Below are 25,830 nucleotides of genomic sequence, written 5' to 3'. Positions count from 1 at the left end.
TAAACTAGGCTTGTACTCGTTAGAAGAATGAGGGGAGATCTCATTGAGACGTATAAGATGATGAATGGGATGGATAGGATAGAGGTGGAGAGACTCTTCCCGCTCAGAAAGGACAAGTAGGACTAGGGGGCACAGCCTCAAGATAAAGGGGGGTGCGGTTTAGAACGGAGTTGAGGAAGAACTTCTTCACTCAAAGGGTGGTGAATCTCTGGAATTCTCTGCCCGTTGAAGTGGTGGAGGCTGCCTCGCTAAATATTTTTAAGATGCGGGTTGATGGGTTTTTGATAAGCGAGGGGATTAAGGGTTATGGGGAGAGGGCAGGAATGTGGAACTGAGGCACGACAGATCAGCCATGATCTTATTGAATGGCGGGGCAGGCTCGAAGGGCTAGATGGCCTACTCCTGCTCCTATTTCTTATGTTCTTATGTTCTTATTCTGGTCACCACACTACCAGAAAGAGGCTTTGGAGAGGGTACAGAGAAGGTTTATTAGGAGGGCAGCATGGTGGCACAAGGGCAGCATGGTGCCACGGTGGTTAGCAGTGCTGCCTCATTGCACCAAGGATCTGGGTTCGATATCCCACTTGGGTCACTGTCTGTACGGAATTTGCACGTTCTCTCTGTGTCTCATGTGTTTCCTCCGGGTGGTCTGGTTTCCTTCCATAGACTGAAAGACGTGCTGGTTAGGTGCACTGGCCATGCTAAATTCTCCCTCAATGTCCCGAAACAAATGCTGGAGTGTGGCAACTAGGGGATTTTATAGTAACTTCATTGCAGTGTTAATGTAAACCTACTTGTGACATAATAAATAAACTTTAACTTTAGGATGTTGCTTGGTCTGGACGGTATTAGCTATGAGGAGAGATTGGACAAACTTGGTTTGTCTTCACTTGAACGTTGGAGACTGAGCTTATTTAAAAATTTATGAGGCTTGGGTAAAATGGACAGTTAGAGTCTTTTTCCCAGAGTAGAAATATTAATTACAATGGGAAATAGGTTTAAAGTAAAAGGGAGAAGTTTTAAAGGCAAAATATTTTTTACACGCATTCTCCTTGTGTCTGTGTGGATTTCCTCCAGTTTCCTTCCACAATCACAAAGATGTTTAATGATCTTTAATCATCTGGTATCAGAATGCTGTGGAGAGTGAGTGAGCTACAGAGATTGGCTGAACATAATTAGGGAAAGGGCCTCTGGACAGGGGCACTTTTAAGAGGAAAGAAACTTATATGAGACTTTATGGAGGAAAGATTAAATGTCATGATGTGGAGATGCTGGTGATGGACTGGGGTAAACGCAGTAAGAAGTCTCACAACACCAGGTTTAAGTTTACTATCAAATAAATTGGTTGGACTTAAACCTGGTGTTGTCAGACTTCTTACTGGGAAAGATTAAAAACAGGAGAGGAAAGTAAAGAGGATGAAGGAAATCCTTGGAGTGTGATATGAGTCAAGGAGCTGCCATTGATCAGAGTGCACAAGGCAAGAGGACAATGCCTCAGAGCCACCCAGTGCCGGCAGCTTGACGCCTGCGCAATGGTGGTGCGGAGCCGGTCGGGGCGCCTGCGCGGTGGGGGTCGCTGAACCGGCCGAAGCGCCTGCGCAGTGGTAGTGCGGAGCCGGGCGGGGCGCCTGCGCGGTGGCGGTGCTGGAATCGGCCGAAGCGCCTGCGCAGTAGCGGCGCTGAACCGGCCGAAGCGCCTGCGCAGTAGCGGCCGGGAGGACAGGAGCCGGGCGCCATTTTGAAGCCGCTGTTTGTCAGTGGGTCGGCTGCAATGGCGGATGAGAGCGGAGATGGGGTGTCTATTGTTGAGGCTGGTTTGCGCAAGGTCACCGAGCTTAGGGTGGTGGATTTGAAGGCGGAGCTGAAAAAGAGAAATCTGGACACGAATGGCAACAAAAGCGCCCTAATAGAGCGGCTCCGGCAGGTGAGGAAGGGGATTGGGGGTGAGGGGGAGGTCAGGGGTAGTGGTGCCAGGGGTGGGGGCCGGGGTGAGGAGTGACAGGGGTCAGGGTGGGGATTAGCGTAAGGTGCTAGGAGTGGGGATGAGGGGGAGTGGTGCTGGGAGTGTGGGGGGTGTGCGAGGGGCGGGGGTGAAGGGGGGGGGTGTGAAGTGGGGGGTGCCAGGGGTGAGGGTGAGGGGAGATTGTGTGGGGAGATTGGGGGGTGAGGGTGTTGGGGTTAGTGAAGGTGTTGGGGGTACAGGGGTTAGTGGGGGTGGGGGGGGTATTGGGGTAGTGAGTGGGTTGGGTATGGGGTGGGGGGGGTATTGGGGTAGTGAGTGGGTTGGGTATGGGGTGGGGGGGTATTGGGGTAGTGAGTGGGTTGGGTATGGGGTGGGGGGGTATTGGGGTAGTGAGTGGGTTGGGTATGGGGTGGGGGGGTATTGGGGTAGTGAGTGGGTTGGGTATGGGGTGGGGGGGTATTGGGGTAGTGAGTGGGTTGGGTATGGGGTGGGGGGGTATTGGGGTAGTGAGTGGGTTGGGTATGGGGTGGTGGGGAGGTTGGTTGGAGGTATGTGTGGTGGGGGGAGTTAGAGGGGGGTAGAGGTCGTGGGGGCTGGGGATGTGTGGGTGATGGGATAGATACGGGTGGTGAGGGGATTGGGAGTTGGGGAGTTAGGATGGTGGTGGGATTGAGAGAATAGGGGTGGTGATAGGGTGAGGTAGGGGTGGGGGGTGGGACATGGCGAGGGAGTTGGGGGGGGATGTTTAGCTGGGGGGTGGTGGGATGGTTTGGAGGGAATGGTGTGGTAGAGGGGAGCAGGTGTGTGGGACATTTGAAGGGGATCGTGGTGGGGGTGTTGATGGGATTGGCGGAAGGATGGGGGGGTGGGCAGGATGGGGGTATGTTGTGGGAGTGATGGGTTTTTGGAGGAGGTGGGAGGTTTGGCCGGTGAGGCAGTTTCGAAGGGGGTGCTTGGGTGTTGGGTGCAGGGAGGAGCTGAGGTGGGAGGAGGTACCCTGGCAGGGGGGAAGTGGGTACTCAAGAAGGGGGACAAGGGTGTTAGGGAGAAGGACAGGTGAAGGAGGGGAGTGAGCAGGGTAGAAGGAGGGGCAGGGAAAGGGTGGTGGGAAGGGAAGAAGGGTTGGTGAGGGTGGTGCTGGGGGTATAGGGGAGGGGGCAGGTAGCAGGTGAGGGGAGGGGGGGGGGTGAAGGAGTGATGGCAGCATATAAAAAAATTTTGATTTTTGCCCTGTGCTAATGATTTGAATCCTGTCTTCAGGTCATACAAGAGGAAGGAGGAAATCCTGATGAAATTCCAGTCACCCCAGAGACCCCAATCAGCAGAGCATCCAAGAAAATGGCAAAAGGTGGGACAAAAATACACTTCCAAGATGCAGATATTAAAATTTGTACTTGAGTATGTTTTTATGCCAGCTTATTGGACTGCAATTAGGAAGTGGGGTGTTTTTAATGACCCTGTTGATATCAGTTGATGTTCCCTGTAAATTGAGAAGAGTTTGACAGTTCCACTCCCTCCTTTGGCCAGCCTTGGTACCCTTGCAGTTGGGTGAAGAGGTTAGCTAGAATCAGTATGGGTTGCATTTATGCCCAACTGTCAGCAGCCTTAATGCACTTCATCAATCTGTCCACAAGACATGATTGCTCCTGGAAAATTAAAATGCCATTTCCATGTGTTTGACATGTTTGTTCTTCAGGATGCAGAATTGAGGAGTGCGAGACTGAAGACTGTCCAGAAGACGATTTTGGTGGAAAGCAGGTAAGTGAAGTGCACAATTTTGAGAGGACTTGCCAGAGTAACACCCGAGAGGATATTTCTGCTTCTGAGGACTGTTCAAAATAAGGGTCACTCATTTATGACTGGGATGAGGAGGGACTTTTTCTCCAGGGTCTTTCATGAATTCTCGACCTGAGACCAGTGAAAGATGGGTCATTTGAATATTATCAAGACTGGATGAGATAGATTTTTGATGTGCAAGGGAGTTTCATAGCAATATTCACAGCTAACTAACTGCATGTTACACATTCTATTTCCACAGCTATCTTTTTGAACACATCTTCAAATGTTTAATTAAAATTTCTCCTGCCTTTGTCACAGTTCTGACCTCTACTTGAGCAGAAAAGACCAACTTTAAAAATTGGCCACGTAAGAACTCAGAGCAGGAGTAGACAAGTTAGCCCCTCGAACCTGCTCTACCATTGAATATGATCATGGCTGATCTCATCTTAGGCTCAGCTTCAATTTCCTGTCTGTTCACCATAGCGCTTCAAACTTATTACTAATTAAAAATCTGCCTACCTCTTCCTTAAACTTGCTCAATGTCGCGACATCCACCATAGCCTGGGGTAGTGAGTTCCACAGGCTCACAACCCTTTTCAGAGAAGTAGTGTCTCATTTCTGTTTTAAATCTGCTACCCCTAAATCTATGACTTCTTGTTCTAGATTGCCTTCCAAGAGGAAACATCTTCTCCATATCTGTTTTGTCAATCCCCCTTATCTTATACACACCTTGTATACCTGTTGCAGCTGCACTCTAGTTTTCTATGATTCATGCACAAGAACACTAAGATCCCTCTGCGCCCAAGCACTCCGAAGTTTCTCTCCATTTGGATGATATTTGCCTTTGTGTTTTTTCTGACCAAAGTGGATAATCTCACACTTATTCCATGTTAAACTCCAACTGCCAGATTTTGTCCTATTTGCTTAACCTATCCATATCCATTTGTAAATTTCTCATTTCATTTTCTCATTTTAATGTCAGTTGCAGACTTGGCTATGGTACCTGCTATCCCTGAATCCAACTTTTCTCCTCTATGGAATATATTTTAGTAGGACTTGAATATCCGCCACTGTTCATCAACTGTCCTACCTTGTAGTCTTCCTGCCCAGTCCACTAGGGCAAAATCTGCCCTTATGTCTCTGTAATTTCCTTTGTTTAACTCCAGAATGCTAGTGTGGGACTCCAGTTTCTCGCCCTCAAACTGAATTTGAAATTCCAGCACATTCTGATCACTCTTCCTTAGAAGATCCTTAATGATGAGGTTATCCTTAATTATTTGTCCTACATCATTATATAATAGCAAATCTAGAATAGCATGCTCCCTGGTTGGTTCCACATGTTGCTCCAAAAAAGATCTTATACATTCAGTGAACTCTCCCTCGAGGCTACCCTTGCCAATTTGATTACTCCAGTTGATGTGGGTGTTAAAATCACCCATGATTATAGCCATACCTTTCATACTGTTTGGAGACCTGTGGATTACTCCCACCAGAGACTTCTTTACCTTGCTATTCCTTACTTCTACCCAGACTGGTTCTACGCCTTGGACTCCAGTGCTTATATCATTTCTCACTACATCTCTTTCTTAACTAACGAAGCTACGCCACCTCCTTTTCCTTCCTACCCGTTTTTCCGAAATAGAGTGCCCTTGAACGTTCAATTCCCAAATCAGATTTCCCTGCAACCACATGTCAGAACTCACCGTTCAATCATGCCCATTTGTTTCTATTTGTGCTGTTAACACATTAATTTTATTCCAAATGTTTTCTGTGTGCATTCAGATGCAAAGTCTTTAGGTTTATTTTATCATCCAATTTAAAGCTTATTTATAAGTTAAGAGTAAGGCTTACATTAACACTGCAATGAAGTTAGTATGAAATTCCCCTAGTTGCCACACCCCAGTACCTGTTGGGGTCAGTACATCTAACCAGCATTGTCTTTCAGACTGTGGGAGGAAAACGGAGCACCCAGAGGAAACCCACAAAGACATGGGGAGAACATGCAAACTCCACACAGACAGTGACCCAAGCCAGGAATTGAACCTGGGTTCCTGGTGCTGTGAGGCAGCAGTGCTAACCACTATGCCCCCATGTCACCCCAATTTCTTTTTTTTGTATGAGTTTTTGGTGCAATATGACTTTCATATGATCTGTTGCAATCTTTTGTGTTCTGTTGACACTCAGACTCATGACTAAGCTGCAAACCTAACATCTTTAACTTTGCAATCCTAATTTTCCATGCAACTGAACCCTCACTCCCATTATTTAATTTATAGCCCCCTCTACTTCCCTGAGTATACAGCCCACAAGAACACTGGCTCCAGCACAATTCAGATGTAGGCCATCCCAATGGTACAATCCCTCTTTACCCAGTACTGATGCCTGTGTCCCACAAGCTGAAAGCCACTTCTCTCTCTTTGAGCCATGTATTCATCTCTCTAATTTTACGTACACTTCACCCAGCTCAGGTAATAACCCAGAGATTATAACCTTGGAGTTTCGTTCCTCAGTTTAGAACCTAAATCCTGAAACATAGAACCTCATTCTGCCTGTGCTGTTCGTACCTGCATGGACCTTGACTATGGGATTCTTCCCCTTCCACCGCAAGTTCCCCTCCTGTTCAGAGCAGATGTCCTGAACGCTGGCACTGGGCAGGAAATACAGCCTTCAAGTCTCTCAGTCCTGGCTACAGAAAAGTGTCTTTTGCTCTGACAATGCTATCCCTGGCTCCAACTATATTTGTCATTTCTCCCTCACTTGAACAGCTTCCTGAACCACGGTGCTGTGGTTAGTTTGCTCATCCTCCCTGCAGTCTGTTTTCGTCCACATGGAGCAAGAATCTCAGGCCTGTTGCACTGAAACTGAGGCTCCTAAATTGCTGTTATATCTTGGATCTCTCTACCTGCCTCACTCACAGTCATATCCACCTGTCCCTGACCACTGATAAAATTTAAAACGCTTGATTGGTATTTACTTAATTTAGAATTTCAATTTGATTTTACTTATAGCACTAATTTTACTTTCTGCAATTTCGATTTCCCTACCTAGCTTTCATTTCCAGAGTCAGAAAAGTGAAAGAAAAACTGAGCTACCCCCCACTTATCTGTGATATCACAGACATGTTCACCATTCCTGAGGTGCCACAGCTCACCTGCCTTTGCCTGCACCAGCCCCCACAGAACCGTGGATACTGTAAAGAAAACAATACACAACAAAACCACCTCCTCCATTTTCCTGAACTCCCACACTTAACCTTAACTCAGGGCAGAATGTACATTTTACTACATAATCCGTGTCAGTGGCTTTCAAGAAAACAGATTTATCTCTTTCTGGAGCTGTGTATAGCTTCACAACTGAAAATTAGTAGCAGTATGTTACAATGTTTTACATCATATTTCCAAAACAGACATTCAAGCTTTAATGTTTTTGTTATGCTTATTTGATTTTTTTTGAGGCACTATGGTTGGGCGTACCTACACCTCATCAATGCATTTTTTAAAACATGCTCTGTTACAGAACATGTCTGTGATATCACAGACATGTCTAAGTAAGATGTCTCACAACACCAGGTTGAAGTCCAACCAGTTTATTTGACAGTAAACCCACAAGCTTTCAGAAACGCTATTCCTTCATCAGGTGTGTGGAAAGTTCTGATCAGAAATCTAATCTGATCTGATCCACAACAGAACAGATGCATCAGAGGTGGCGGTGTAAGGTTATGTAGTGGGAGTTAGTATTTCGGGAGATCTCAACATTGACTGTGGATCCCATGATGTTTTGAGGCATTAGGTCAAAATTTGTTAGGAAAGCCTCCTACTGCTTACCACTTCCCTCAACTGATGAAATACTGCTATTTCATATTGAATACCACTTGGGAGAAAACCAGCTATAGCAAGAGGACAGAATGTGCTCTGATGGGGGCTGCACTGTCCATCAGCAAGAGTGGTTTGAGAGCTCCACCAATACCTGAACTGGCTGAGTCCTCAAGGATGTGTCAACCAGGCTGGGCCAGCAGTAAGTGGCAATTTAATCAGAAGGGAAAAACCTATCACAGATAAGTGGGGGGTAGCTCAGTTTTTCTTTCACTTTTCTGACTCTGGAAATGAAAGCTAGGTAGGGAAATCGAAATTGCCTTCCCCAATCTACCTGTCACATTGGGAGTGTCCACCTCAGTGCTTGTAGAGTCTTCACACTAAGAATACCCTCAATCATGCATGATGTTACTCCTATACTAAAGAAATATATTCAAAACACATCTAGCACCTCAATTGAACATTCATGATGTGCTGTTGGCCATTAGTGGCAGTTGAATTCTATTTAACCACAATCTGACCTCATGGCCAGGCATGTCCACGCTCAGTCATGACCATAAGTGAGAGGACTGGTCGAATTTCAGGAATTATGCAAGAAGCCGATCTTACAATAGAAGTCATGAAAGACATTCCCTGATGAGAAATACAGGAAAGCATGCCAGGAGCAGTGCCTGTCAAACGGAAAAATGAAATGCCAACCTGCCGAAGCTGCTACACATGCCACCAGTGGATTAGATCAAAGCTCTCCAATCCTGCCACATCCAGTTGTGACTGATGACAACAGTCAACTCAACAAGAGGAGCAGACTCCATAAATGTCCCTATCCTTAATGATGGAAAAACCCAGTGCTTAAGTGCAAAAGATAAAGCTGAAGCATTTTCAGCTCTTCAGCCAAAAGCTCCAAGCGGATGATTCCTCTGTAGCTGCTCCTGAGGTTCCCAGCATCACAACTGCCAGCCTTCAGACATTTTGATTAATTCCATGTGATAGCACCCAGTGCCTTCAGCTGTGAGGTTATATGCTCTGACAAAACACAGATGTGGTACTAAAGACTTTGGTGCAGAGCTAGCTATTCCCCTAACCAAGTTGTTCCAATAACATTGAAGTATTATTTGTGCCACACAAGTAATGAGCAATGATTACCTCCAACAAGAGAGAAGCTAATTATTGCCCCTTAAGGTTACCATTGCTGAATTCCCTATTATCAACATCCTGGGGATTATCTCGGATGTCTAGGATCGTGTTTTCGGGATCCTTAAGGGAGAAGGGGACCGGCACCAAAGGCATAGGTAGGAAAAGGGATGGGGATGTCAGGCAGAAATTCAGGGAGTTAGAGTGGAAGCTTAGAGCTGGAACAAACGGAGTTATTCTACGTGCTAGTGAGGAGAGGAATAGGGAGAGAGAGCAGTTCAACACATGGCTATAGGGATGGTGCATGAGGGAGAGATTCAGTTACCTGAATAATTGGAGGTCATTCTGGAGTAGGTGGGACGTCTACAAACGAGAGAGTCTACACCTAAACGGGGGGGGGATTTGCTAATACTGTTTGGGAGGGTTTAAACTAATTCAGCAGGGGTTGGGAACCTGAATTGTAGCTCCAGCGTACAGGAGGTTGAGAGCAGTGAGGTCATGAATGAGGTTTCAGGGTTGCAGGAGTGTACTGGCAGGCAGGAAGGTGGTTCAAAGTGTGTCTACTTCAACGCCAGGAGCATTCGGAATAAGGTGGGTTGGTACCTGGGACTTTGATGTTGTGGCCATTTCGGAGACATGGATAGAGTAGGGATAGGAATGGTTGTTGCAGGTTCCAGGGTTTAGATGTTTCAGTAAGATCAGGGAAGGTGATAAAAGAGGGGGAGGTGTGGCATTGTTAGTCAAGGACAGTATTACAGTGGCACAAAAGACGTTTGAGGACTCGTCTACTGAGGTAGTATGGGCTGAGGTTAGAAACAGGAAAGGAGAGGCCACTCTGGGAGTTTTCGATAGGCCTCTGAAAAGTTCCAGAGATGTAGAGGAAAGGCTTGTAAAGATGATTCTGGATAGGAGCGAAAGTAACAGGGTAGTTATTATGGGGGATACTTTACAAATATTGACTGGAAAAGCTATAGTTTGAGTACTTCAGGTGGGTCAGTTTTTGTCCAATGTGTGCAGGATGTTTCCTGTCACAGTATGTAGATAAGCCAACAAAAGGTGAGGCGACATTGGATTTGGTACTGAGTAATGAACCAGGCCAGGTGTTAGATTTGGAGGTAAGGAAACACTTCGGTGATAGTGACCACAATTTGGTTATGTTTACATTAGCGATGGAAAGGGACAGGTGTATACTGCAGGGCAAGAGTTATAGCTGGGGGAAAGGAAATTATGATGCGATTAAGGGAGATTTAGGATGCATAGGAAACTGCAGGGATGGGCACAATTGAAATGTGGAGCTTGTTCAAGGAATGGCTACTGATGTCCTTGATGAGTGTGTACCTGTCAGGCAGGGAGGAAGTGGTTGAGCAAGGGGATCATGGTTTACTAAAGAAATTGAATAGCTTGTGAAGAGGAAGAAGGAGACTTATGTGAAGATGAGATGTGAAGGCCCAGTTAGGGCACTTGAGAGTTACAAGTTAACCAGGAAGGACCTAAAGAGAGAACTAAGAAGAGCCAGGTGGGGACATGAGAAGTGTTTGGCAGGTAGGATCAAGGAAAACCCGAAAATTATCTATAGGCATGTCAGGAATAAAAGAATGACTAGAGTAAGATTAGGGCCAGTCAAGGACAGTAGTGGGAAGTTGTGCGTGGAGTCCGAAGAGAGAGGAAAGGCGCTAAATGAATATTTTTCATCAGTATTCACACAGGAAAAAGACAATGTTGTCGAATAGAATACTGAGATATGGGCTATTAGACTAGACGGGATCGAGGTTCATAAGCGAGAGGTATTAGCAATTCTGGAAAGTGTGAAAATAGGTAAGTTCCCTGGGCTGGATAGGATTTATCCTAGGATTCTCTGGGAGGCTATGGAGGAGGTTGCAGAGCCTTTGGCTCTGACCTTTAGGTTATCATTGTCTGCAGGAATAGTGTCAGAAGTCTGGAGGATAGCAAATGTTCCTTGTTCAAAGAGAGTAGAGACAACCCTGGTAATTATAGACCAGTGAGCCTTCTGTTATGGGCAAAGTTTTGGAAAGAACTTATAACCATCTAGAAAGGAATAATTTGATTAGGGTTATTCAACACGGTTTTGTGAAGAGTAGGTCGTAGTTCTTTGAGGAGGTGACCAAAGCAGTTGATGTGTATATGGATTTCAGTAAAGCATTTGATAAGGTTCTCCACAGTAAGCTGTTGCAGAAGATACTGAGGCATGGGACTGAGGGTGATTTAGCAGTTTGGATCAGAAATTGGCTAGCTGAAAGAAGACAGAGGGTGGTGGTTGATGGGAAATGCTCATCCTGGACTTCATTTACTAGTGGTGTACCGCAAGAATCTGTTTTGGGGCCACTGCTGTTTATCATGTTTATAAATGATGTGGATGAGGGCATAGAAGGATGGATTAGTAAATTTAAGGATGACGCTAAATTCGGTGGAGTTGTGGACAGTGTAGAAGGATGTTGCAGGTTACAGAGGCACATAGATAAGCTGCAGAGCTGGGCTGAGAGGTGGCAAATGGAGTTTAATGTGGAAAAGTGTGAAGTGATTCACTTTGGAAGGAGTGACAGGAAGAGTACTGGGCTAATGTAAGTTACTTGGTAATGTGGATGAGCAGAGAGATCTCGGTGTCCATGTGCATTGATCTCTGAAAGTTGGCACCCAGTAGATAGGGTTGTTAAGCAGGTGTACGGTGTGTTAGCTTTTATTGGTAGAAGGATTGAGTTTCGGAGCCATGAGGTCATGTTGCAGCTGTACAAAACTCTGGTGCAGCCACACTTGGAATGTTGCATACAGTTCTGGTCGCCATATTATAGGAAGGATGTGGAAGCATTGGAAAAGATGTAGAGGAGATTTGCAGAATGTTGCTGGTATGGTGGGAAGATCTGAGGAAAGGCTAAGGGACTTCAGGCTGTTTTCGTTAAAAGGTTAAGAGGTGACTTAGAGGCATACAAGATGATCAGAGGATTATATAGGGTGGACAGCGAGAGCCTTTTTCCTCAGATGGAGATGGCTAGCATTGAGGAGGACATAGCTTTAAATTGAGGGGTGATAGATATAGGACAAGATGTTAGAGGTAGGTTCTTTACTCAGAGAATGGTAAGGACGTGGAATGCCCTGCCTGTAACAGCGGTGGACTTGCCAACGTTAAGGGCATTTAAATGGTCAATGGATAAACGTATGGATGATATTGGAATAGTGTAGGTTAGATGGGCTTTAGATTGGTTTCACAGGTCGGTGCAACATCAAGGGCTGAAGGGGCGGTACTGCGCTGTAATGTTCTATGTTCTATCACTGACCAGAAACTGAACTGAACTAACCATATAATTGCTGTGACCAGAAGAATAAGTCAGAGACTGAAATCTTGCAGCAAGCAACTCACCTGACTCCCCAAAGCCCCTCCACCATCTACAAGACACAAGTCAGCAATGTGATGGAATACTCTTCTCTTGCCTGGTTGATTCAGTTCCAACAACACTCAGGAAGCTTGACACTGTCCAAGACAAAGCATCCGGTTTGATTGCTATCCTTTCCATGAACATTCAATCTCTCCAGCAACGATGCACAGTGGCAGCAGTGTGTACCATCCACACGATACACAGCAGGAACTCTTCAAGGTACCTTAGACAGCATCTTCCAAACCCAAAACCATTACCATCTAGGAGGACAAAGACAACAGATATCTAGGAGCATCAGCACCTCCAGGTCACTCACCATCCTGATTTGAGAGTATATACCTGTTCCTTCACTGTCACTGGGTCAAAATCCTGGAACTCCCTCCCGAACAGCACTGGGTGTAACTGCCACCACCACATCAAGGGCAGTTAGGGGTGTGCAATACATGCTGGCCAAGCCAATGGGCACCCCACATAAAAGCAAAATATAAAAAAAGTACAGCTACCACACTAGCATCATCTTGACAATGTGGGAAGTTGCGCAGACGTGCCCTTCCACAAAAACAGGGCAAATCTAATTATTGCTCCATCAGCCTATTCTCAATCTTCAACGAAGTGATGGTAGCACTGTCAGTGATACCTTCCAACTGGCACTTGGCAATAAACTTCAACACTCTGTTTGGATTCTGCCAGAGCTGAACAGACAAAAGTGCTGAACTGGAGGTGAGTGACTGGCCTTGACATCAATATTTGAGCCAGTATAGCACCAAGGAGCCCCAGGAAAAATGAAGTCAATGAGAATGTTGAGCTCTCCGTTGATCAAAGTTATAACTAGGAAGATGGTTGTGGTTCTTGAAGGACATCAATTCAAGAATTTCTCAAGCGACTGCTTCATTAATGACCTCTCCCAAGATATGGTCAGACGTGGGGATATTTGCTGACAGTTGTGCTCAGTTCCTTTCCTGGCTGCAACAGGCTGTGCCCGCATGCAGCAGGACCTAGAACACGTAGACTGTAAGTGGCAAGTAATATTCACTCAAGTGCGAGGCAATGACCATCTCCTAGAGAATTTAACCACCTCTCTGTGACATTCACAGAGCATTACACCCACCATCAATAATTTGGCATCTACCATGGACCAGCAATTTAACTGGACTAGCTATATAAATACTGTGGCTACAACAGTGGGTCAGAGGCTGGGAACTCTGTGGTTTGGCGCCACAAAGCTGTGCATCATCCTGACATATTGTTGTACCTTCACTGTTATTAGGTCAAAATCCCAGCGCTCCCTCTTAACAGAACTGTGGATCTGTACGCACATCACATCGGCTACAGTGATTCAAGGAGGTGGCACACCACCTCTTTTAGGGTAGTTAGGGATGTGCAGTAAAGGCTGGTCTTGGCAGCACCATCCACAATCCTTGTACTCAAAAGCTACTAAATTTAAATTTCTTGTATTTCTAGCAACACTAGACTGTTCTGCTGAATAGCAGCAAAGCCTTTGGAAACCTTCATTACATTCAATAATGCCCACTGTCCTGCAGTCTGTGAAAAGGAGTATAATAATGCATCATAGCATTGCTGCCTCCATGCCCTCCAATTGGTACTGGACTTCATATCTCATCTATTCCAGTCTTCCTCACTGCCTGAGAAGCTTCCAGGTTTTCTTTCTTTATCAAATTTAGCAATTATGTCCAGTGATCCCAGTGTGAATGTTAGAAACAGAAGCAGGAGTAGGCTCTTCAAACCTGCCCTGCCATTCAATAGGATCATAGAACGTAGAACACTACAGCACAAACAGGCCCTTCGGCCCACAAGTTGTGCTGGTTATATCCATACCTACCAGGCCTATCTATAACCCTCAATCCCATTAAATCCCATGTACTCATCCAGAAGTCCCTTAAAAGACCCCAACAAGTTCGCCTCCACCACCACCGACGGCAGTCAATTCCACTCGCCCACCACCCTCTGAGTGAAAAACTTACCCCTAACATCTCCTCTGTACCTGCTCCCCAGCACCTTAAACCTGTGTCCTCTCGTAGTGACCATATCACCCCTGGGAAATACCCTGTGAGAATCCACCCTATCTATACCTCTCAACATCTTATAAACCTCTATCGGGTCACCTCTCATCCTTTGTCTCTCCAGGGAGAAAAGACAGAGCTCCCTCAACCTATCTTCACAAGGCATGCCACCCAATCCAGGCAACATCCTTGTAAACCTCCTCTGCACCCTTTCAATAGCTTCCACATCCTCCTTGTAGTGAGGCGACCAGAACTGCGCACAGTACTCCAAGTGGGGTCTGACAAAAGTCTTATAAAGTTGCAGCATTATCTCCCAACTCCTAACCGCAATCCCTCGATTAATGAAGGCTAGTACACCATACGCCTTCTTGACCACATCCTCCACCTGTAAGGCCAATTTAAGAGTCCTATGGACCCGGACCCCAAGATCATGGCTGATCTTTATCGGCCTAGAGTCCTTTTCTGTGCCATTTCCCCATAGATCTCTCCTCAATCTATCAAATATTTATCCATCTCTGCTTTAAGTATTTCTAATGATCTAGCCTCCACTACCCTTGGGATAGAGAATTCCAGAAATTCACCACGCTCAGAAGAAATTTCTAGCACCTCAAATTGGAGAATTGCTGCATCCTCACTACAAGCTTCATTTCATCAGCAAATTTGGAAACCTTGCATTGGACTCCTTTTTCCAGATCAGTAATGACGTATGTAGTGAAGGTTGGGGAATATCATATACCTCTCTCCTTCCATAGAAACAGCTATTTCACTTGCTCAAAAAAAGAGATGAGAGGTAAAATTTTCAATTACAGGCCAGCTACTTTAATGTGGAAGGTGGGGAAGCAATAATCCAAGAGAAAATTGACAGCCACTTGGACAAGATGAACAATAAAGAGTGGCAGTATCGATTTGTCGAGGGCAAGGCATATTTGAACAAGGGTAGTATGTTTCTTGTGTGTATGAATTTTCAAAAGGCAATTGATAAACTACATCGTATCAGGCTTCTAGCATATTCCAAGCCCATAGGTTAAAAGGGGCCGTAGCAGTAATGGATGCAACAGCTGAGTGGTTTGTTTTACAGACCAGAGGAGGTGTACAATATTTCCCAGAGCTCAGTATGAGGACAATTGTTAGTTTTGATATACATTAAAGGCGAGGGCTTGAGAGTCCAGGACAGTGATGCTTGAGATTTATCAACTTTCAGTCCCATTAATTTCTTCAGCACTACCACTTTATTAATATTAATTACTCTCAGTTCTTCAATTCTTGCTAGTCCTTTGGTTCTCCTGGATTCATGGGAGGTTTTTGCATCTGCCTTTTTCCTAGCTTCCTGTCATTAATTCTGACATTCATCTTTATGTTTTCCTTTATACATATCTCTCAAAGCTTTTACCATCTTTTTAGATTTGCTAATTTTCTTTCATATTCTATTTTCTCTTTCTTTATCACTTTCTTTGTCCTCAAATTCCCAATCCTCACCTTAGCTTTTTGACAATTTTATAGGCCTCTTCCTTTGATGTAATAGAATCTTTAACTTCTCTTGTTAGCCATGGTTTGATCAACTTTCCTGCTGGCTTTCTGTACTTCAAAGGAATGCAAACTTGTTGTAAACCATGTATTAATTCTTCAAATGCTAGCTGTTGTCTGTCTAAAATCACATCTTTTAACGTAGTTTCCCAATCTACCACAGCCAACATGTCCCTCATATCTATAGTTTTCCTTCTTGAGATTTAAAGACCCTAATTTTGGATTGAACGACATCACTTTCAAACTATAACATAAAATTCAATTATATTACGTCACTTTTTTTAGAGACTCCTTTACAACAAGATAATTAATTTGGCCTTTTTCATTACACGATACAGATCCAAAATAATTTTCTGTTTTCATAAAGCATGCTGTTTTAAGAAACTGCCTTGTTTACATTTCAAGAATTCATCCTCCAAGTGACAATTACATTTACTCAATCTGAATGTAAATTGAAGCCATTCATGATTGCTGTATTACCCTTGTTGGGAGCAGTCCTAATTTACTGATTTATACTGTGCCTTACATTGCTGCCACAGTTTGATGTCCTATGTTTGCTGTTTGTATGCTTCCAAGCTGCTTCTGCATCTTGATCTTCTAACCTAAGGTTCCCCCAAATGTACTGAGCTCATCTATTATCAACAATGCTACTCTGCCTCCTTTTCCACTTTGACAGCCCTCCTAAATATTATGAATCAATAGGCAGTCGTCTTGATGGTGTGGGTTTGTGATAGGGGTCAAATGTGACATCAGGTTTATAAGCAGCCTTGTTCAGTCTCCGACAATTAGGTGATCAGGTTAGTGGCAGTCACAGATCATCTCACGGATTCAACATTCTGAACACCTCAGACATTGTTAATGCATCTACATATGGCTACAAGCTGATGAACCATGGAAAGCTGTGATGGGGTGGGTGGAGACAAGTTAGTTATGGTTACGAGCCCAGTTATGTTAGTGGAAGTCTCTTTATTTATTAGTATCTGAGAAAGGGACGCACACAATGTGTTTTCAGGAAGCAGCTGCATTGCCCTGAACTTCATATTGTGGTGACTTGAGAGCAGATAGTGCGGCCGTCTCTTTATTTGTTCCCTTGTAGCCTTTACACATACTCAAGTGACTAAAGCACTAACAAATTGTAGACAATTTGTAAAAATCTGCACCCCACAACCAAATGCTGCTGGATTTTGTGGTTGCAACATGGCCATTGGTGCATAGTTCTAGGCTTAATTATTTTCCCTTCACCATAGGAGGATATTGAAGCATTTGCTGACCAGGTACAGGATTCAGAAGAAATGGGGATTTCTGAAACTGCAGATAATGACGTGGATAAGGGTCTCAAGCCAATTCCAAACTTGACTTCAGTTAAAAAAGTAAGCTATTTATGAATGGCTACAATTTCTAGTGAAACCAATAACACCTATAGTACCTCCAAAGTGTAGGAGGGGAAGGATTTGCTGATAAACAATCCAATTGAGCATGACCTTTTCTAAGTATTATAAACAGTATATCCCACTCAACAGTGAGCTAGCTTGTCAGATTGACAAGGTGTTGGGCTGGAAAGCAATGGAGGGAGTGGATTTGAGGCAAGCCCAGTATTATGATCAGGAGCTATCGGATATCATTTTGGAGGTAGAGGAGTGGATGAACATATGGGAAAAGGGAGGGTTTGAATGAGGTGGGGTGTTCAGGGTGGTAAACAAGGTTGCTTGAAGGTTGTGGGAAGCCTTCTGTTTCTTCTGGCCTACAAGCATTGATATGAAGGCATTTATTGAATGAAACTCTCACTGCTGCCTTCCCTTCATGTCCTTTTTCTGGGGGGAGGGGGTGTGTTCCTGAGGCCCATGAAACCTAGCTTGGAGTTCCTAAAAAAAAATAAATTATGCCTCCATTTTAGACTATTTTAGTGAATGATCTGCCACCTACTGATGGTTTGGTCACTTGCCTCCAGTAAAACTGGTGGCAGGCAGGTTGGTTATGATCTGATTGTCCTTTATATACTTTGAACCCTCCACCCACTGTGGGATGTTCAGATTCTTAATATTTTCAGTCAAGACCAGGCATTAAGTCTACCTTTGGATAAAGGAAGGGAGAGGGAAAGCAGTGACTTGAGTTGTAAAGTGTGATTTGAACTGCAGTTGATCTTGCAGACTGTGTGGCATTGTTGTTTAGGCTAATGTGAATGTTTTCTGGTTGAGGAACTGAAAAGGACTACAGAAAACTCAGTGGAGGAGGAGCCAATGCAGGTTACTCAAGTAAGACAGAACTTCATTCAAACAATTTTACATAAAATCTTTGAGGAATGATTGGATGAAAGATGATTTAGATTGAATTAATTGTTTTAGTTACATTGTTTGGAACAACATCGTTCATATTAAAACTAGTTTTACAAGCAAAGGAACACAAGTCCCTTGTGCCTGTTTCTATTCACTTTTACAGCTACTCGTGCCACTGTTCCGTTTAACTGCCTTTTCTCCCTATCCCCAGATACCCTTACCTAACAAATCTATCTGTCACAGTCTTGAAACTCTTAATTGTCACCCAGCTACAGTACTGACAACTACCTGACTGTGGAAAATTGCCCAGGTATGCACTGTACACAGAAAGCAGGACAAATCTAATCTAACCAATTACTGCTAATCAGTTGTCATCATCAGAGTGATGAAAGATGTCTCTGATGGTGCTATCAGATAGTATTTGGAAATAGTCTGTTCATCAATGATCAGTCATTTATAGCACAGAAGCAACCATTCAACCCATCAAACTCTTGCTGCCTCTCCATTGACCAATCCAGTCAATGCTACTTACCTGCTCAATTCCAGTACTTTGCAAGTTTATTTCATGCAAGTACCTATTAAATGTACTTTTTAATTCATTAATTGTTTCTACTTCCGCAACCCTCGTGGGCACTGAGTTCCAGGTCATTACCACTCGCTGTGTATAAATGATTTTCCTTGTATTCCCCCCTTCATCTATGATCTTTGTACCATCAGCTAATGGGGCTGGGATCCACCAGGGCCACTTGGCTCCAGCCCGGATTGCAGCCTTGGCCCAATTGTAAGCTGACTCAGGAAGTGAGAGCAGCAGCCTGCAAAATCAAGGCAACATTTGACTATATTTGTTGTCGTTAAACTTTAGCAAAATTGCAGGTCTGTGGGAATCGGGATAAAGCTTTTACTGGTTGAAGCCATACCTAACACCGAGGAAAATGGTTCATATAGAATCATAGAGTCCCTACAGTACAGAAAGAGGGCATTTGGCCCATCAAGCCTGCTCCGACAACAGTCCCATCCTATTCCCCTAGCCCCACATATTTACCCTGCTAATATCCCTGAAACTAGAGTCAATTTAGCATGGCCAATCAGCCTGAACCACGCATTTTTGCACTGTGGGGGGCACTCGAAAGAAATCCACGCAAACACAGGTAGAACGTGCAGACTCCACACAGTCACCCACCCAAGCTGGGAATCGAACCCAGATCCCTGGCGCTGTGAGACAGCAGTGCTAACCACTGTACCGCTCGTTGTGGTTTGGAAGTCAAACATTTCAGCCCCAGAACATTTCTGCAGGAGTTCCTCAGGGTGGTGTCTTTGCCTCAACCGTATTCAGCTGTGTATAAATGACCTCCTTTCATAAGCAAGTCTGAAGTGGGAATGTTTGTTGATGATTGCATAGTGTTGAGTAACATTTGTGACTCCTTGTACTGAAGCAGTGTCTGTCTGTGTGCAGCAAGATCTTGGTAACATGCAAGCTTATACTTATCAGTGGCAAGTAATATCGCAGTACAGCACGTGAAATTCATGACAAGCAATATCCATCTGTCCAATAAGTGACTGTGTGGAGTTTGCACATTCTCCCCACGTCTGCATGGGTCTCCTCTGGGTGCTCTGGTTTCCTTTCGCGTCTCAAAGACGTGCTGGTGCAGTGTATTGGCCCCATAGTGTGGGGGAATTAGGGTAAGTAAGTGGGGTTATGGGGATAGACCCTGGGTGCAATTGTGGTCAGTGCTGATTCAGTGGGCCAAATGGCCTCCTCCTACACAGTAGGGATTCTGTGATCACTTCTGTTTCTATGACTCTATAATGATTTCTCTGAAGAGAGAATTTAACTGCCTCCCCATGACATTCAAAGCATTATCATCGCTGAATAAGCCCATAAGACATAGGAGCAGAAGTAGACCCTTCAACCCATCAAATCTTCAATGCCATTCAGTGAGATCATGCCTGATCTGATTTGATCACCCTCAACTCCACTTTTCTGTCTTATCACCATAACCCTTGATTGCCTTATTGATTGAAAGTTTGTCCATCACAGCCTTGAACATATTTAACATCCCAGCCTCTACCCTGTGGTAAAGAATTCCACAGATTCACCACCTTCTGAGAGAAGAAATTCCTCTTCATCTCTGTCTTAAATGGACAGTCTCTCTGAGGTTATGCTCTGTGGTCCTGGACTCTCCCACAAGTGGAAACAACTTGTCAGCATCTATGCTGTCAAGCCCCCTTCGAAGCCTATATGTCTAGATAAGGTCACCTCTCATTCTTCTAAACTCCAATGAGTACAGACCCAACCCATTTGACCTTTCCTCATGTAATGCCTCCATACCTAGGAACCACCTGGTGAAATTTATCGACATTGTCAGTATATCTTTCTTTGGGTAAGGGGACCAAAACTGTTCACAGTATTCCAGCTGTGGTCTAACTCATGCCTTGTTTTAGCAAGGCTGCCCTATTTTCCTACTCCATTCCTTTGGAGTAAAGACCAGCTTTGAATTGTTGAAGTTCTAATATCTTTACCCTTAAGAACAGTTAAAATAATATTCCAAGCTAAGGTCCTGTAGAGGTCTTCCAAAGCGTCAGTTTGAATGTATGCCTGTATTTTATCTCATCGGGCAGTCATTGTCATCATGTTTTGCGTGCCTGACGTTGCATTGCTGCGCCAAATCCTTTTTACTTTCGATGAAAACTGGATTTTGGAAGTTGAAGTGTAACATATGTCATGTATGTTTCAGCTTTGCTGCTAGGTGGGAAACCAGCTACTTAGTGGCAAGCCTCTAAATCCCATAAGAAAAATAAGAAAAAAGCAAGGCCACATCTGCAAGCTTTTTTTTAAAGATTTGAAAATATGCTGTCCCACATTTGTTCATGGGTTAATTGATGGCTTGGGCACCACTGTTTATGCTTCCATGCATGGTTGCATCCAGGATGGCTTATTGGAAAAATGTTTTTGTTGTTTTTGGAACTCTCTTCCCCAGAGAGCGGTGGAGACGAGTTCAGTGAATATTTTTAAGGCTGAAGGAAGATTCTTAACTAGGGAGCCAAAGGTTACTGGAGGGGTTGGGGTGGGTGGTAAACAGAATGTGGAGGTGAGCACACAATCAAATCAGCCATTATCTTATGGAATGATAGAGGAGGCTCGAGAGGCCAATTGGCCTACTTATATTTGAGAATTTGTATGTGTCATATAGTGAATGGATGCTGCATATAATGCTACTATTTCTAATACATTTATATTTCTCTCTTTTTAGGAAAGTAAAGTAATACTAGAAAAATCAGGTATTGTTGAAGATCTTGAACTTTCTTACTAAACACTGCATCTCTCCCATTTGCCCTTTTTTCTCTCAAAGCATAGTCAGTAGCGAGTGTAAGAGAATTTTGTAGTACTGGTCACTTGAAGAAAAACAGCTGCAGGAAGAATGGAAAACTGAGGTGATCTATTTATTTGGAAAATTATGCAGCCGCCTTATTGCATAGTTGATCTCGCTGATGCTTTCAGGCCATTTAATGCAAGTTTTTCAGCCTTCAGCAACAGTTGGCGAAGTATTGGTTTTATCAATTCAAAAAGTGAGATTTTAATTGTCAGTGAGCGTGAAACTGCAGTTATTACTTAAGAAAGCAGAAAATATAGATAAGTCCAATTTAATGTGTGTGTGTGTTACTTCAATTTGATTCTCACTGCAGAATTGCCTTTCACTATCTAGCCCAGAAGGAAAGTGTTTGGTGCGTTGTTGCATATTCCTTGTAAATACAGCCAGACTTGGATTTTGTGTCATTGCCCCATTATTTACACAGTCAGAGTTGCTATCTGGCTGCCTTGAGTAAATTGTTTCGGCTGTTTTGATGCTCATTCGAGCAAATTCTGTGCAGGGGAGAGTAGAGAGAACTTTGATTTAACTTTAACCTTGGTCTGCTCCATTCAGTTAATTAGTGACAAGGAAGAAGCAAAAGACTCTGTAAAAATAGCCAGGAGAGAAAATTGAAGGGACGTATTTGAGTGTCCTTACGTGACAATATTGGCAATGTTGAATTGACGTTTTGAGACTGCAAGGATGACTTATTGCTCTTTACTATGGCTTGGTATTCGAGTTAAACAGGCTATTTTAATCACTAACGTTTCAAGAAGAACCTTCACTTTTAGATATTCATTGCTGGTTGCGCTGTATGAAAATGTACTTGATAAAAGATGAGCAGAGATGTTCATTATTAGTTCAACACAGTTTTTTAGGGCTGAAAGGGAGATTTTATTTACATAGCACTTTTCACAAACTCAGGTTGTCCCACGACATCTCAGAGCCCCAGTGATGGACTGTTGACAATGGTTGCTATTGTTTTGTAGAAAATGCAGCAGTCAATTTCCGCACAAAGAAGTATGAAAGAAGTCATTAGATAATTTGTTTTAATGATGTTTGATGAATAGTGACCCACGATACCTGATCCATCTGAGATGACAGAAGGAAACACGGTTTAATGTCACCTCTGACAATGCATCTGTCCCTCTGTACAAAACTGGAATTTCAGTGTGGTTTATGTGCTCAAGCTCTGGCATGGGGATTCAATTCAGAACTTCCTGACTTGGGGGAAAAAGAGTGCTCCTGCAGAGCCAAATTTTGGCTTCTTCCGACATCAAAGCTTCCATTGTCTTATGTTACTCAGAAGTGATCAAAACTGGGAGCCGGGTGATCAAAAAAACTAAACCAAAAATTAGCTGGTTAAGAAATCTTGTGACCAGTGACTCTGACATGACTCTGTGTGGCAAGATAAGGGCGGGGGGGGGGAATGATCAAACTGCATGGTTTAGCCAGACTGTACCTAAGTTTCAAAGTTATTTCAACACTTTACCAATTGTGCTTTCAATTACAGAGTTGGTAGCATGTGTAAGTATACCAAACTACAGAAACCTTACAGAATGGGTAATACTGTCTTAAATTTTGTAAAACAGTACAAAAATTAATTAATCTATCGGCAAGGAGTTTGTTGTGGAAATGAAGTGGTTTGAAATTATAAAGAAATGTTTGAGTTTTGTGTCTGCGTGTGCACAAACATGAATTTACATCGAAGAACTGAAGAGTTGGGACTGGTCGACCACATTTGTGTAGTGCCGTCCTGTATGTTGTGTTAGTTGTAGGGTATTTGAGGAGTTAAAATGTTGAATCTCTGGGTCCTCAATCCAGGCATTCCATTTAGTTTACAGGAATTGAATAAATGTTTTTAGTTCTGACCATTTGAAGTGCTCCTGTTAACATCTGGAGCAATTATCTTGTCGCTTTGTGACATGGGTGAATAACTAAGAAAGTAATAACTATTACATTAGAACCTTCTCTATCTTTTATGTTCCCTCAGTTTTCCAATCTCCCAATGGATTCAAGGGTAGGGCAACATATTAGCTCCACATGTATACTTGCTATATATGTTGTAATTAAACCTTGTGCTATTCTATTCCATTAATCCCATAGAAAAGGAGAATGTAGCTGAGAATTCGGGGGAAACTTGTAGTTCAGTTCCTACAGAGGAGAAGCCCCCTGAAGATCCACAGCTATTGATGCAATATATGATTGATATGGATGCCTACCAGAAAGAAGAGGAAAATAGCACTCTAACCAAGGTTCAAGTGGAGGACAATACGTTGGACGTGGATAACTCAATGCATGTGGACGGACCCAAGATGGAGACTGACTGTAAGCAGCCTACCAAGGAAAAGGTGGACACTGAGAAGATGGATACAACTGAAAAAATGAACAAGATGGAAATTTGCCAGCAGGAGTATGAAGTAGAAAAGATTGAGACAGAACCAGAGTCTGGAGCTGAGGAATGTAAAGACAGTTCAATGAAAGCAGAAGATGAAGGTTCTGACAAAGCAGCTAAGAAAGAACCTTCGATTGTAGAGGGCAGTGATCAGAAGAGGTTTGTTGTTTCTTAGTTTTAGACAAGATTTTCATTCATGCTAAGATGATTCCAGTAAACTTGTCTCATGAACTGTCCTGCGCAGTGGTGGTAATTTTAAACCTGATTTCATTTTTTTTCTAAAAGCTCCTATCTTTTCCCTCTACCATTAGAGGCTGCTTTTGTTTATTCTTTGCACTCTCCTCCAACCTGCAAGACTGCTTAACAAATGGAGATTTTGCTCTTGTACACACGCTTCACTGATATCAAAATATAATTGAGGCATTTCTTAAACAGATCAGATTGTAGTTGGGTCTAAAGCATCACTGATATTCCCTTCCGCAAACAACATATTTGTAACTGTTTCATTTACAGTGTTGTACAGCTGATGGTAGCTGTAATAATGGGTAGGTATTGGAGAACTTAGCTGGATAGAAATGTTGGTGCTTGATGTCTGTCTTGAAACTGTTTAATTAGTATTTAAATGTCTAACAAAATCCACATTCTTGTCTTTAGCTTAGAGGATGCAAAAGATTCGAAGACTGCAACAAGTCAAGAGAAAGGTAAGGTGTAGACTACACACAATCCATGTTAGCTTGTCCACCCTCAACCCATGCTTCATAATTCATAAACTATTCAGCAGCCAGAAAAGAAAAAAAGTACGTCAGAATACAGAAGAAATAGTAACAATGACAACTCAAAATTTTTGCAATTAGTTAGTTGCTAACCCTAACCTCAAAAGATTAGTTTAACCACAATGAAGATGTTACAGGCAGGAGGCAACACGATTCAACAGAGTCCAAGAGAGTATCGCTCGAACCTCATCAGCTTTTTCCTTTTTTTTGTAATTTGGAGTGTAATTGTGATTAACAATTTGATGTATAAAGTGACATTTTCTTAGCATTAGGAACAAATGTTGCAGCTTTATAAGACCCTAGTCATCTCTCTTGGAGTACTGTGCTCAGTTCTGGTCGCCTCATTACAGGAGAGATGTGGAAGCTATTGAAAGGGTGCAGAGGAGATTTACAAGGATGTTGCCTGGATTGGGTGGCATGCTTTATGAGAATAGGTTGAGGGAGCTCGGTCTTTTCTCCTTAGACAAAGGATGAGAGGTGACCTGATAGAGGTGTATAACGTGTTGAGAGGTATAGATTGGGTGGATTCTCAGAGGCTTTTTCCCAGGGCTGGAATGGTTGCTACGAGAGGATACCGGTTTAAGATACTGGGGAGTAGATACAGAGGAGCTATCAGGCCTAAGTTTTTCACTCAGAGGGTGGTGGGTGAGTGGAATCGGCTGCCATCAATGGTGGTGGAGGCAAATTCAGTAGGGTCTTTTAAGAGACTTCTGGATGAATACATGGGATTTAATAGGATTGAGGGTTATAGGTAAGCCTAGTAGGTAGGGATATCATTCGCGCAACCTGTGGGCCGAAGGGCCTGTTTGTACTGTAGTTTTTCTTATGCTCTATGTTCTAAAGAAATAAGAGTCGACCATTCAGTGCAATCATTGGACACTTAAATACCTTATCCTCAAACCCTTTACATTACTGTAAATCAGAAAGCTATTAATCTCTACCTTAAACTTTTGGGCTGAAGGGCCTGTTTGTGCTATAGTTTTTTCTATGTTTTTTTTCCTAAACATACTCAATGGCTGAGCTTCCACAGCCCCCTGGGGTAGAGAATGCCAAAGACTTAACGGCTCTGTGTAAAAAAAAAAATTCTCATCTCAGTCCTATGTGGCATCTCCTTACTTTGAATTTGTGCCCCCTGGTTTGAGACTCTGCAACCAAGGGAAACATCTTGCCTGCATCTATCCTGTTGTATATTCCTTTAAGTATTTTGCATGTTTCAGTGAGATCACCTCTCATCCTTTGAAATTCTAGAGAATACAAGCACAGTTTGCCCAATCTCTTTTCATGAAACAGCCTCGCCACCCCCAGAATAAGTTTGCTAAACCTTTGTGTACTCCCCCTGGCAATAATATCCTTACTGAGATAAGGTGTGACACAGTAGTTAGCATTGCTGCCTCACACTGCCTGGATCCCAGGTTTGATT

The 25,830-nt window shown here is 43.5% G+C and overlaps 1 protein-coding gene across 4 annotated transcripts in view; it reads left to right on the top strand.

The window, feature by feature from the left end:
• Positions 1 to 1,718: 1,718 nt before the first annotated feature.
• LOC145358868 (scaffold attachment factor B1-like) overlaps positions 1,719 to 25,830 on the top strand; it is a 77,460-nt gene continuing 53,348 nt past the window's right edge. For 2 of the 4 annotated variants that reach the window (XM_080213219.1, XM_080213218.1), the window contains exons 1-8: positions 1,719 to 1,924; positions 3,224 to 3,311; positions 3,660 to 3,721; positions 16,867 to 16,989; positions 17,815 to 17,871; positions 21,144 to 21,171; positions 23,349 to 23,796; positions 24,292 to 24,338. In XM_080213219.1, coding sequence (XP_080069345.1) covers positions 1,772 to 1,924; positions 3,224 to 3,311; positions 3,660 to 3,721; positions 16,867 to 16,989; positions 17,815 to 17,871; positions 21,144 to 21,171; positions 23,349 to 23,796; positions 24,292 to 24,338 — 1,006 coding nt within the window. In that variant the 5' untranslated portion in view covers positions 1,719 to 1,771. The remainder of the gene's footprint in view (positions 1,925 to 3,223; positions 3,312 to 3,659; positions 3,722 to 16,866; positions 16,990 to 17,814; positions 17,872 to 21,143; positions 21,172 to 23,348; positions 23,797 to 24,291; positions 24,339 to 25,830) is intronic. The other 2 variants (XM_080213220.1, XM_080213221.1) reach the window with 2 other exon arrangements.

This window comes from Carcharhinus amblyrhynchos, chromosome 26, assembly GCF_965287045.1.
Source record: "Carcharhinus amblyrhynchos chromosome 26, sCarAmb.v2.hapA, whole genome shotgun sequence".
In the NCBI taxonomy this organism is placed as follows: Eukaryota; Metazoa; Chordata; class Chondrichthyes; order Carcharhiniformes; family Carcharhinidae; genus Carcharhinus; species Carcharhinus amblyrhynchos.
This window is presented reverse-complemented; position numbering and strand designations above follow the sequence as displayed.